Source organism: Cynocephalus volans, chromosome 15 (assembly GCF_027409185.1).
Source record: "Cynocephalus volans isolate mCynVol1 chromosome 15, mCynVol1.pri, whole genome shotgun sequence".
Taxonomy (NCBI): domain Eukaryota; kingdom Metazoa; phylum Chordata; class Mammalia; order Dermoptera; family Cynocephalidae; genus Cynocephalus; species Cynocephalus volans.
Genome location: NC_084474.1, coordinates 72,579,683 through 72,594,439, shown reverse-complemented (window position 1 = coordinate 72,594,439; position 14,757 = coordinate 72,579,683). Strand labels below are relative to the sequence as shown.

The window sequence follows — 14,757 nt, the reverse complement described above, 5'->3', positions numbered from 1 at the left end:
GGGTGAGGGTGAATCAGGAAATTAAAAAAAAAAAAAATAGTAAACAAAAAAAATTTAGTAGTTTAGAAATGACAGATACTACAGGGAAACTTTTTTTATTATTGCTAAAAGCCCCACCAGGTGAGGCAAAGGAGCTCCCAAAAGACAAGAGAGGTTCTATTACCAGAAATGGGCAGGGATGCAGTGTAAGCAAAAAGGAGGTGTTCACAGTGTCAGTTCTACAGATGGGAGTGTTTTACTACTGTGAATGTCAGCTCTTGTGTCTCCTATGTGCTCTTTTGCAGTGGAGGAAGAAGAAAAAAGACTAAGACCCACTTACCTGTGAAATAAAAGACCAAGTATCATGAAATGGAGTGTAAGCCCCCAAGTGATCTCTCTGCTGCATGCTTCGCACTGGGCAATATAGAGCTTCTATAGAGTTCCCTTAATGTACCTTTCTGGTTCTCATATCCTTGCCTTTTCCTATGCTGTTCCCTGTGCCTTGAATGCCATTCCCCCTCCTACTAACCTTTTTGACTTTTGTTTTTTGTTCAAGGTCCTACATGAGTTAGGTACCCTGACTATGAGCTCTCAAAACCTATGCTTGTCCCTCTGGCAGGGAAATTATCTTATTCATCTGTGTCTCCCTAGTAGTGTGACAGGTTCAGTCCATGGTAAGCAGACATTCTGTGATAAAGGAGTGGAGAATCTGTTTAAAGACCCCGCTCAGTCCCCTGTCATTCTCCACTGAGTGAAGACCATCATACCCTCGTGCATAGTGATGTTATGCCAGGGTTTCTACTGCTTGCCTCTAAACCCTCAGACGGTGACCTTTCCCAGGCCCTCAGCCTGTAACTTGCACCTGAGTGGTACTCCCTAGGCAAGAATTGGCAGAAGTGGACTTGAGGAATACATAAGGTCTGTGTGAAGAATTCTTGGGTGGAAGTTTTAGGAGGTGTTTAGGAACATGACCTCTAACTGTATTTGCATCCCAGATCTGCACATTATTAGGTATGTGACCTTTAGTGGTTTTTACAGCTCTTAACCAATTATAGATAATAATAGTACCTTAAGAGAATTGTTGAAAATGAGATAATTCATAAGCTCTTAGGACAATGTTTAACGCGTCGTAACTGCTCAATAAATGTTTGCTATTATTTTATTGTTATGATGATGAAGAGGAGGAGGAATATGATGAGGTGGCACCAGCCAAAGAACTGTAGTACCCAAATTGCATCATCACAAAGGACACGTGTATGTGTTATTTCATTCAGTCCTCACAGTCATTCTATGAAAGAGAGTAATTTTCATCCACATTGTAGAGATGAGGAAAGTAAGGCTAACATTGTGCTTTCCTGGGCATTAATCTACATCTTTTAGCTTGTGATCCCATGCTTTTGTGACTTTGCCTCTTTCCTTATTTCTTTGTTCCAAAAATTCCAATTTTAGAGTAATGGTGTGATTGGAGACACACAGGTCTGGGCTAGGGGACACTGCTTGCATGCCCAGTGCCTGTCACTATGTTGCTCTGGCTCAGCAGGGACTTGGGTAGAGCCAGGGACATCTGCTTTGCACTTGACACAGGCTTTTACCTGAGAGCAGGTTTGGAGCTAACCCAGTGCACAAATGGCCATTTGTTTGGGTAATTGTCCAATGGTATCTATTTCTAACAGAAAAGAGGCCCTGCAATTCATCCTGTTCTCTGGGAAAAGTGGCACACCCCAACTGCTAGCAGTGGCACTGAGACTTTCCAGTAGGATAGGAGCTGAAGCCACACTCTGTCCATCACCAGCTTATGCTGTAATTTCCAATAGTGCCTTGCAGAATGCAATTATTCATCTTGAAAAGCTGTGACAAGGTGTCCATTACAACTCTCTGAGCAGAAGATGGAGGGCACCTGAAATAGTGACCAGACTGGGCTGGAAGGTTGGAGACTTGTGTCTAGACCTAAATCTTCACCTCATCTCCTGTGCAGTTTTACCAAAGTTATCTTCTCTGAGCCTCACTTCTCCATGTGGAACATAATGAATCCTGTGCCATACAAAGAATTCTCAAACGTTCCTTTCAGCTTATAGTAGGCTGAATAATAACCCCCCCTAGATACTAGTCTAACCACCCAAAGGTATCAGATCCTCATCCCTGGGACCTGTAAATGTTATTTAATAAGGCAAAATGGTCTTTGTAGATATGATTAAAGTATCTTCACATGGGGAGGTTTTCCTGGATTTTTCAGACAAGTCTCCTTTTAGGGGAAAGGCAGAGTGAGATTATACACACACAAAAGGAGAAGATAATGTGAACATGGAGGCAGAGATTAGAGTGATGTGGCCACGAGCAAAGGAATGCTGACAGCCAGCAGAAGCTGGAAGTATCAAAGAATGGATTCTCCCCTACAGCTTCCAGAGGGAGTGTGGCCCTAGACACCTTGATTTTAACCCAGTGAAATTGATATTGAACTTCTGGCTTCCAGACCTATGAGGAGTAAATTTCTGTTGTTTTAAGCTCATGTGTTTGTGGCAATTTGTTAGGGCAACCAGAGGAAATTAATAAACTCTGTAATTTGACTGTCCCTTGCCTGTTCTTGCTGCCCATCTGCTCAGCAAGGCTTACGGTCTCACTGGGTCTTTGTTCAAAAACAGAACAACTCTCTTTCTTTAAGCCTGAGGAAGTCAGAATACTCATTTACTCTCATGCACTCCATTCCTTTTGATTTGGCATGTGCGCCTGTGGTCACCACGGACAAAATGTAGCCTCCTCCCTGCACTGCATTCAGTTTCTCATTGTTGTTTCACCTGACAATTTTCAATCAAATCTCTTACATCAGAAAAACAGTAATTTAATGACCTCGAGATCAATATGTGGATAAAGACAACTTTTATGTTAATTTAGTAGCACTAAGTGTATGTGTTCTGTAAATATTTATGAGCACTGCTATGTGCCCACACAGAGGTGACAATAGGGAACATATGAAAATAGGGGACCTAACAAGAAAGATTCTCTACTGTATTAGGGTTCTCCAGGGAAACAAATCAACAGGGTATGTGTGTGTGTTGGGGGCATTATACACACTCACACGAGTGCTTCAGAAAGTTCATGGAAAAATTTGTGTTATTTTTTAATTCTTTCAATCACCGGTGTGTGTGTGTGTGTGTGTGTGTGTGTGTGTGTGGAGAGAGAGAGATTTATTATAAGAAATTGGTTCATGTGATTATAAAGGTCGGCAAGTACAAAATCTGAAAAGCTGTTATCCTAGTTCAAGTCCAAAGCCAGAAGCTGCTGTAGAACTAGGAAGAGCTAATGTCCTGGGTTGAGTCTGAGGCCAGCAGGCTTCCACAAAACTAGGAAGATCTGATGTCCTAGTTCAAGGGCCATTAGGCAGAGAAATCTCTTACTTGGGGAAGGGTCAGTCTTTTGCTTTATTCAGGCCTTCAACTGCTTTGATGAGGCTCCCCCGCATATGGAGGGCAATCAGCTTTTCCAGTCTACCCACTTAAATTTTAACCTAATCCAAAAACATTCTCACAAAAACACCCAGAATAATGTTTGACTAAATATGTGGGCACCTTTTGGCCTAGTCAAGTTGACCTATAAAATTAATCATCCCTACTCTTAGGGAGCTGGCATTCTAGTGGGCCACACACAAAATTCTTTTATGTATGTTGGGAAAATGGAACAATTTGGTCAGGCTCCCCTCGCCTCAGAGCCAGTTCAGGGTCATTTGGTAACATTGTGTGTGTGGGTGGAGTACGTGCACCTGCAAGGCAGCACCACTTTGGCTGGTTTTTACTGCTTCGGGCACCCACCCTGTGCAGCCATGTTTTTCCAGACCTGCGGCTTCCAAGGACCGTGTAGCAGGTTACCTAGCTCAGAGACCTGCGTGTGTGGGGTCTGGTGACCCAGCCTGACATGTGAAGGGTTTGTGACCCAGTCTGTGAATGGGCTTGAGGAGTCTGGGAGCTCCAGACCCAGCCCTACCTCAACAACCAGCCCAGTCGGTGCAGGATTACCAGCAGATAAAAGAGCCGCGACAACCAGCGTGGTCCCCCAGCTTTACGGTAGGCGTCACGAACAGGATTAAAAGAGGTAGACAATTGGCGCTGTGAGCAGGATGCACAACATTAGCCTTAGCCTCACAGTAGCCCTTGTCATAGCCAGACAATGTACATGCTCAATCTTTAGGTTGTAGGAAAACTCAAATTTTTCAATATTTCTACCAGAGCATCAGATCCATGTTTCTGCTGGGTGAACATCTTCACTGAATATTCCCTGGCCTAAGCCTCTGCAAGAGGTCCTGGGGGATATTTTTAGCACTGAAGGCAACTGCTAGGGCTAACTAGTACAGAGCTTGGGTCATAAGAGATCCTTCTTATTTCTCTAAATTGCACCAGGATATGACTGTGCTCACCTTATCCCCTCTCAACTCAGAGCTTTGGGATTTGGGGAGAATCTTGAAGGAATGAAAGCATTAAGGGGAAGAAAAAAGAATGTTTTAACTGTCCTCCTTTGTTTAAATTCCATCATTTTCATGACTTCTCCAGATCTCAAGTGCTCTCAAAAGAAAAAAATAGCAATGATACTACCATGACTTCCTCCCTCCAACATATCCTCTCTTAGAGCAGTGACCCAATTTCCTGCTCAGAATGGCACCTCCAGCCACTGGAGGCTCAGGTTGAAAGCCTGAGTCATCTCTGATGTCTGCCTTTCCTTCATGCCCCGCTGCTAGGCATTGTAAAGTCGTTAAAAATACAAAATTCTACTACTTCTTACTACTTCCTCTCTCCACCCAGTCCAAGGGTGCCATCGCTTCCTGTTTACACTACTGTGACAGTGTGTCGACTCTACTCCTTGCTCCTACACTTACTTCCTCCCCAGTACGTTCTCTACATGGTGACCAGAGGGTTCCTTCTAATATCTGATATCATGCCCAAATTATCTTTGCTCAAAACTTTCCGCATTCAAATAAAATACAACGTCCTCTCTAAGGCTTTCAAGGCCGTTTGCAATCTGGCCCCTGCCTTCTCACACAGCTTATTTCCTGCATCCCTCATGACATTAGCATTTCTACCATCCCTCTAATTGCCTTGACACTTCTATTTCCTTATCCGTCTTTGTGATCCCAGTGTCACCTCTTCAGAGAAGCATTTCCTAGCCACCCAAACTACCATAGGCCCCATCTTTCCAGTTGGGGTTCCTGTCTCCCCCCATCCTGCTTTGTCTCTGAAGCACTTATTACCATTTGCCGTCTGCCATCTCCTTTGTGTCTAGATATCAGTTCGTGTATCGCCTGCACTCACACTGAATGGTGAGCTCCCTGAAGGCAAAAGATGCTACTTTTGTCTATAGCCCCAGCTCTCAGAATAGTGGCAGGTATATAAAGGTGCTCAAAAATTAGTTGATAGAGGAAAGAAGTAAAAGGTGAGCAGTAAGACCAATGTGAAGGACTTTAAAGTTCTTCCAACCCTGAGAGTCTATGAGTCTGTGAAGGGCCCACCAGCCTGGGTCATCTAAATACCACTAATAATCAGTTTGGGGGTATCAGGAAACTCAGTTGGTGCTTCTTTACTAAGATGGAGTTGATTTTTCTCTCCTGATCCCTGTCTGTGTGGGCAGCTGACTGCAGAGCAAGGTGGCCATGGTTCTCTTGAGAGAAGATGCTGGGAAAGTTAAGCCGTAACAGTGCTCCTCTATTGTCTGTCTACAATAGCAGTCCTCCTCTTCATCCACAGGGTTACTGGACTCACATTTAGAAGTCTTTGCTCTATCAGTAGTTTTCGTCTGACTAAGTCTTACTTACTTCTTAAGTCCTGGGTTAAATGTCCTTTACTCAATGACCACTTCCCAATGCCCAGACTAGGTGAGCTTGCCCAGTTCTGAGCTCCCCTAGTTGCCCTTTTCTAGCATTTTTCACACACCTGTAGACATTTATCATTAGCTGCCTTCAATGTCTGTCTGAAAGCTTCAAGAGTGACCCTGATGGCCTTCTTCATCATTACACCCAGGGGGCATAACTAAGTGGCAGAGATATAGTAAGTGCTCAATAAATGTTTGTTGCACTAACAATTGAATTTGTATAAGCAACAAATATTAACAATATGAATAGCAAAAAAAGATTGATTGATGATTGATTATTTATCACTTTTCTTATATCTGCTTCAAGAGAAGCACCACACATGTTTGGACATTCTTTTATTTTGTAGTCAGCAGGTGGTGGTGGGATAGGAGATTGATGGGACATTTGCTCCTTGAAATGATCTAATTATTGTAAACATTTTCCAGAACCATTTACCTGGAAGGTGCTATAGAAAGCATCCAAGGAAAACAGTGAATCAGATTTTGTTCCTAAGAACCTTGGTGTGCAGATTATGATTTTTTTCTAGAAGTGGTTTTATCAGGAAATTTTTCTATACACTTTACCCTTAATATTTCTTCTTGAAGTCTAAACCTTTTATTTTACTATCAAGGAAGGTAAGGCACAAATGAAGGTGTAATAGTGTGTTTCTGTTGCTTATAATAAAATACGTGGAACTGGGTAATTTGTTAAGAAAACAAAATTTATTGCTTATATTTTTGGAGGTTGGGAAGTCCAAAGTCCAGGGAACATGTCTGGTGAGGGTCTTCCTTGGTGGTGGCTTTACAGCAATGCAGTGGTCTCACATGGCAGAAAATGGCAAATCAGAGAAAGAGAGGCTCTCGTGTATTGTCCTTTAAAGCCTTGAGAACCATGCCCCTGACCATCAGATTAATCACTTCTTCAAGGCCCCACCTTTCAATTACCATAATAGTATCGCCCACCCTCAACAGTTACAGTGGGACTGAAGCTTCTAATATACGGACTTTGGGGCACACAATTCAATCAATCTACAGCAGAAAGTGTAGTAGGAAAAACTTAGAAAAACCTCTCATTTTAAATATGTTTTAACTTCTCAATTTCCCTTTCTACAAAATGGAAATAATAACAACAGTATCTATATTCTCAGGATTTGGATAACATAATTTGAATAGCTGGGCATTTAATATGTGAAATGATTGTTTATATCACACAGAAAATGTACAGAGTTTTATAATTGGTAGATTTTTGTAACTGGTATATTCAAACCTGGTGCTATTCACTCACCAAAGTAGGAAATAACATTCTAGTAGGGCTTCTGCGTCTATATTTTGAGAAACCAAATACATTTATGGAAAAGCTGAGGCTAGAGGTTTCCAGTGGGACATCAAACAAAGAGAAGTTGAGGTGTGTACACTGGAATAAAACCTTCACTCTGACTTATTCACTCTATGTTCTAATGACAGACCAGCCAACTTTTCAAGACTAAACTGCCATGTGTCTTACCAATGCCTTAGCAGCTCTAGCTATGGAAGGTCACAGCTTGTGAGATCATAGCCCAAATAATTGGGAACAGAAAGGGAGGAATGTGATCTATATTTTGGTGCTGGGAAGGATTACGATCATCTCAACTTCAGGGAGTGTTTTATGCAGTATTTGTAAGTTTATGGCCTGTATAAAGAGCTAGATATCTGTTATATAGAAGCCAGTTATCCATATAAGTGATATCCAAGCCCCATCCTTTGTTTTCAGAATGGAACTTAGGACCAGGGTCTGATAATGAATAGAACATTGGAAGGCAGGGCAGTCCTAGGAGGCTGGAAGTCAAGCTCTCCTCTGCTCTCTGCCTTTGGGTATGACACTACCCAGAAATGGGGAAAGGAAAGGAAATCTAGAGCCATCTGTTTGAATTCTTAAAAACATGTAAATTCCAGCAACAAGGCTAATGGCTGCTGTAACAAATTATCACAAGCTTAGTGACTTAAAACAGCACAAATTTATTATCTTATATTTCTGCAAGTCAAAAGTCCAAAACGGGTCTCATGGGGGTAAAGACACGATGTTGGTAGACCTGCATTCCTGGAGGGTGAGGGAGTGTATTAGTCCATTTTTGTGTTGCTATAATAGAATTCCTGAGACTGGGTGATTTTTAAAGAAAATGAAGTTTATTGCTTACATTTCTGAGGTTTGGAAATCCACAGTCCAATGAACACATCTAGTGGTGGCAGCAGTGACCCCTCACATTGCAAGATGGTGGAAGCAGAGAGAGAGAGAGAGAGAGAGCGAGATAGACTCTCTTTTAAAAGCCATCAGAACCACGCCCCTGACCACCATTTTTAATCCATTCACTACTACATGGTCCTACAATCCAATCACCCCTTCAAGGCTCCACCTTTCAATTACCATGATACGATTTCCCACCCTCTTAACAGTCACAGTGGGGCAAAGATTCTAATACATAAAACTTGGTGGACACAATTCAAGCTTCAGTAGTTTTGGGGGGACGTAATTCAATCCACACAGGGAGAGAATCCATTTCCTTGTATTTTCCAGCTTCCAGAGGTTGCCTGAATTCCTTGGCTCTTGGCCACGTCACTCCAACTTCTGCTTCCATTGTCACGTCTTCTCTTTCTCTGGCTTTCCTGTCTCCCTCTTTTACTCGTAAGAACCCCTGTGATTATATTGGACCCAACTGGATAACACAGAATAATCTCCCTTCTCAAGATCCTTACCTTAATCATATTTGCAAAGTCCCTTTTTTCATGTAAGGTAACAAATCCACAGTTTCCAGCGATGAACACTGGACATCTTTAGGAGGCCATTATCCCACCCACCACAGAAGGCAATGGGAACTACTTGAGTCTGCTTTCTTTCTCATGACCACCATGATCTGCCTGGTGGTGCCAAGCCTGAGCTATAGCTACCTAGGATTTTTCTTTCAAATGCAGATTTTACTGAACCTTCAGGCAACCACCCATCACCCCCACAAACATGCACAGATCCCTAACTCACTTCCTTGCCAGGCACTGGTTCAGATCCACCTCTACTGGCTACTTCCCATCAGTGCTTCCTATCAAATATTTCTGTTCCCCCTTTTTCCTGCTTCTGAAGACATGTTGGAAGTACAATTCATGGCGCTTTTGTGTGTGGGAAGGTTCATGTGATTGGTTCTGGCCAATGATTCATAAATGACTCTAAGCTGAGCATTTCATCAATGCTGTGAGATCTTCTAGCATTCTCTCTCCTCCCTCTATGCAGTGATCAGCAATGTTCAAGATGGATGAACTTGCAGGCAACGTGCGAAAGAAGCAGGAAGTAAATTTTGTTGTATCCACTGATATTTTGAGGTTGTTTGCAGCATGTAACCTAACTTATCTTCACTGAGGCACTTAGCAAGTCTTAAAGACAGACTGCTCCTCACTGGCTCTCTCCTTTCATCTGCCTCCATCCTCACAGGTCATATAGCCTTCCCTGTTTCTTTGATAAAAAATGCCTGTTAACCCCACCTTCTGGTTGTTGGGCTTCTTTTTCAAGGGGATAGAACATTTAGTTTCTGAAGGGTATATGATAATCTGCCCACAGACTTGCCTTCGATCACATGTAGTTGACTCCGTGTCTTCTTCATCCATGGAAATGAGAAAAGATCTGCAGGCATGATGACTACAGATGTCAGGGAAGAGTGGAGGGTTTTGTGCTCATTTAACAACCATCATTTTCTTGTGGTAAACCCTCAAAATGGACATATGCTTATTTCAGGGCAAGCACAGAGTGGAGGAAAATGTGGGGATTTGGTAGAAATCATACTAGAAAATCACGGCAGATCTCCAGGAGAGAGAGGGGGGTTAAAAGGAGGCCATGCCAGACTGACCGTGGCACAGGGGTCTGCAAATGGCAGGTCCTCACACCCCGAGGCTCCTTATTTTTGTCTTCGTCACATGCCGTGGCTCATCTCGCTCCTCTCACTCCCAGCCCTGCTGGGACCTTTGCCTCTTTCCAGTGACTGGAATTAAGGCATAGCTCCTGCCAGCTAGAGATGCCCAATGCCAAGGGTGCAGCAGGAGAGTTAGATACCTGCAGATTAAAACTGGACTTTAAATGCATGTTTCACAGAAATGTTATTATATTCTGAGTTAAGTGTTGCTGGAGTTTCTAAATAACCACAGTGATAGCATCCAGTTCTCCAACTGAGTTGTCGATGAGGGGGACAGCCTGAGAGCCCATCCGCCAATGAAAAGCATTGTTTCTATGGAAACCTACATACTGTGACCCAAAAATCCAGGTTAAAGTTTTGCTATTTTATCTTCCTCCATGTGTGAGTCAGTTGGGAATTGCCAATATTAGATAAAAATTGGGGTTCTCTTTTAAATACAAGCATTTTCTCCATCCATGTTATCCATTCTTATCAGCAAGGATAATAGAGAAGCCTTTATTCTAAAGTGTCTGTGTTTGATGGAAACTTCTGTTATGGCAGGGTTAGCCAAGACCAAAATGGAGATTCTTCTCCAGCAAATTGTTCATTTGTTTTTGTTTTTTTCTTAACACTGCAGGGCGAGCTCTGCTGAGACTTACTGACAAAAAGCTTGAGCGAATGGGGATTGCCCAGGAGAACCTCCGGCAGCACATCCTACAACAGGTGCTCCAGCTGAAGGTGCGAGAAGAAGTCAGAAACCTACAGTTACTCACACAAGGTAACCTGTTGCTTCCTAGGGGGTGGATAGAAGGGGAGATGGGAAGAAAGAAAACCTTACCATCATGACAAAGGGGAGCTAGGGAGAATGTGTTGTTTTTTCTTTGCAGAATTTCCTTCATAAAAAATAAAGTAGATTAAAGACCACTTTCCTACCAAAACTTTTCTTTTTCATAGCTCACTGGAGGGAAGGATGCACAAACAAGTAATGGATGAGCAAACAGGATTATTAGAGCTAACTTCAAGTTCATCACTTACAGCTATAGAGATTGTGTGCTGCACAACCCCAGGAGTAGATTGTGTGCTGCACAACCCCAGACACATAGATCAGGGCACGATTTCCCCATCAGGAGTTGTACAGTGTGCAGTCTGCATAACCGTACAGTGCAGTCCCAGCTATCTTCATCTGACCACCAATTCTGAGAGGGCCTTGGAATTTGAGTGATTCCATAGTTAGTATGACCGGTAATGTAAGTGAGATTTTTGTTCTGTTTTGCTTTTCACTGGCTAGTGAGAGAACCTTTTAGATGCGTGTGTCTATATATAAATGTATTCATATATGCCCACACTTTAGAGATTGTGAGAACCCTATTTAGCCTCTTGAAAATAGAATAATTTTAAAAAGTAGACTATAGTGAATGTAAGACTGGGCTATTAAGACCATATGAGGGTACTTCAAAAAGTTCATTGAAAAGTTGAATTAAAAGTTATTACAAATTTTTCCATGAACTTTTTGAAGACCCCCTCATATAATTCTTAACAGGAATTATTAATAGCTTCAATAAGACAAGAGCACTTAAGATCCCTTAAGATAACTGTGGAAGTGACAGAATAAAGCGAGAATTTGAAGAAAACCTTAAGTTGCACTATACATAACTTGTATGTCTATATAAGATTTGGTTGTTATCCACCTCCATGGGCTATAACCTTTGTTTATTTTAATGCCCATTGTGCATCATTTTAAATGAAAAGATGATAAAATATGTGTTTTTGAGAGCCTTGGGTATTTTTCAATCTGCTGAATTTTGTAATTGCATGCATACTGATATTGGAGAAATCTGGGTCAGCCAAGTTTCATGTTATTGCATTCAGATTAACCCAGTAATAGTCCATTTGCCTAGAGGAAATAATGTACTGCCTAAAAGATGGCTGCTCTAGAAGGATAAATATAGGCTTCAAGTGATATGAAAATAGTATTGTTTATCGGATATGCATTATTTGAATTTTACCCCCAAAGACTTCCAATGGTGAATTTATAGATACTGGTACACTGAATGATTTAAATTTGAATGTGACATACTGATATACTTTTAAGTTTCCTTTAAGAAGTAAATAGAGATACAAAGGTTTATCAGCACCGCACTCTCCCGAGTGAGCCACGGGCTGGGCCGAGATACAAAGGTTTATGACAAGAAAGTTCATTGTGGTGCTATTTATAAAATGGAAAAATTAGAAACAACCTAGAGGTTCAGCAGTAAGGAAAGAATCAAATAATTCTGCTTAAAAATATAAACTACTGTATGATATAATTCAGTTATTAAAATTATATCTTCAAAGAATACAATGTAGGAAGGTACTCAAGAGGTAATATGAAGTGTGGGGAAAAGCCACATATAAAATTTTACTTATACTATGATATTTTTACCAATGTTGTAAAAACGTATATTTATATATATATATATATATATATATATAAAAAGACAGCGAGTGAATATGCCAATATTTTGATAATGGTTCTCTCTGTGTGGTGGGATTGTGAGTGATTTTAATTTTAATTGTTTTCTTTCTTTATTTATTTTTTTATATTTTCCAAATCTTCTACTACAAATCCATATTATGTTTCTAATCAGAATGTACACATATGCACATTTCTTTTTAAGTTTCAATCACAGCCATAGTTCTGCCAGGTTTTATTTAGTGCCAGATGTTTTCTCAGTTCTTTTGTTTCCTCCTGTGATGATACATAGGTGAGACCTAAAATCGTGTGTACCTTACACTCTTTCCCTTGATACTGTCAGCCTGCAGTGTGTTTGCCTTGCAAAATTATTTTCTACAGCTTTCATTGCCCCACATGCACAATATATAAGATTTTTCCTGAGATAGCACTCAAATCTATTAAGCCAAATATATGTTTGTGTTTTGGGAAGGTAATGCCAAGTTCAGCCTTTTCAATTCAGTTGTTGTCACTTCTTGAGCTGTTCATCTTGAATTCTTTCATCCCATTTCCTTTAGAAGAGATCACTGTTCTCTAGCTCTTGGATATTTTGTCTGCACTCCTATTACCTTTTTTATTGCTTGTCCTTCACATGTTAATGCTCAAAATCATTTTATGTTAGGTATTCTTTTGAAAATCCATAGCCTTATTGAAGTGATAATTTTATTTTTTAAAAAACAGGAAATAAAATTGACAAGTTGTTTTTATGACTGATAATAGAAGTTCTGATGTCAGCGGGGGTAGACTTGAAATATTTGGGGTCTAGATTTGCTATATTAAAAATTGGAATTCCATTCCACTTAAGCGAACTGATTGGTTTAACATATGTATCATATGGAAATTCACCATAGGAGAGATATATGATTCAATATTGAAAATTTTATTCTTCATCTCTGCAAATATTAATCAGCAGAAACAAAATGCCGAAGAAGTACAGACAAAGGTTTCAGAATGTTACTTGGTTTTTGAAAATTCCCGGGCCTCTTGAAGAGAGTGAATCACACTTCCAGTCTGTAGAGTTAGAATATCCTTCCACGGCCCACATGGGGCTGTTAATCTGGTGTAACGCATTTAGTTTTTGTTGTTGTTGGTTGTCTAGTCCATTCAGGCTGCTGTAACAAAATACCATAAACTGGAGCTTATAAACAACAAACATTTATTTCTCATAGTTCTGGAGGCTAGGAAGTTCAAGATCAAGGCACTGACAGATTCAATGTCTGCTGAGGGCCCTTTTACTCATAAATGGCCTTCTTACTGTAATCTCACATAGTAAGGGAGAGAACATTCTGGGACTTCTTTTATAAGGGCACTAAATCCATTCATGAGGGCTCCACCCTCCGAACCTAATTACCTACTAAAGGCCCCACCTTCTAATACCATCTTCTTGGGAATTACAATTTCAACATGTGAATTTGTGGGGGACATAACATTCAGTCCATTGCACTGGTATTTAACAAATATTTACCAACTGACATATTTGAAAGAGGGTTATCACCTTCAAAGTAGTCTATTTTTGAGGGAAAGGATTTAGTTCAAAAATGATTGAATTTCTTAAGAGTTTTCTTCTTGCTTTCAGAGGCAGTTTCAAAATATAGGTTCTTAAGAAGAACCTAAGTGACCATCTTTGGTGGACCAGCTGATTAAATTATGGTACATCCAGGCACTGGAGTACTCTAAAGCTATAAACACAAAAATGAAGAATATAATATGGAAAGATCTCTGAGATGCCATGAGAACTGAAAAAAGCAAGGTGCAGAACAATGTGTACAGAATACTACATTTTCGAAAGAGGGAGAATTAATAATGTATATCCATATGTGCTTTATTTATATAAAGAAACACTGAATGATTCACAAGAAGCTAATACAAGTTGCTCCTGTGGTACAGGGAAGAAGGTGGATGGAGAGTGGATGTAGGCCTTTTATGTCACTTTGTTTTTTGAAATACATGAGTATATCAACTATGTAAAAGAAAGAACTTTTAAAAAAGAAATTAGAAGAAGAGAGAGGTGAATTTTAGCCTCAAACAGGCCTGGATTTTAAATCCTGCTCCTACCATTTATTGCTGCGTTACTTCAGGGAAATTACTTAATCTCTCTGTGCTCCAATTTCCTAATCTCTGAAATAGGGATTAATAAATCTGTTTACCTAATAGGAAGGTTGTAAGAACTAAAGGAGCTAAAATATATAAATCACTCAGTGCAGTGTGACAGTTAAGTACAAAATATAGTTAGCTATCAGTAATAGAAGCTAGACAATCAACCTCATAAATTTATAATAAGCCTTATTTTCTATAACATCTTTATTCAGATATAATTTACATAATATACAATTTACCTACTTAAAGTATACAATTAAATTATTTTTAGTATATTCAAAGAGTTGTGCAACTATTGCCATAATCAATTTTAAAATATTTTCATCAGCGCCCCCCCCACAAAATAACTATACCCATTAGCAATCGCTCCCTATTTTCTCTTAATGCCCCCAACCACCAGCCCTTGGAAACAACTACTTTCTATTTGCCTATCAGTCTAGGCATTTCCTATAA

The 14,757-nt window shown here is 40.3% G+C and overlaps 1 protein-coding gene across 1 annotated transcript in view; it reads left to right on the top strand.

Annotated features, from left to right (window-relative positions):
• Positions 1-10,938, top strand: part of SAMD12 (sterile alpha motif domain containing 12) — a 225,828-nt gene extending 214,890 nt beyond the window's left edge. The window contains exons 4-5 of the mRNA XM_063079271.1: positions 10,354-10,494; positions 10,754-10,938. Coding sequence (XP_062935341.1) covers positions 10,354-10,494; positions 10,754-10,938 — 326 coding nt within the window. The remainder of the gene's footprint in view (positions 1-10,353; positions 10,495-10,753) is intronic.
• Positions 10,939-14,757: the final 3,819 nt, after the last annotated feature.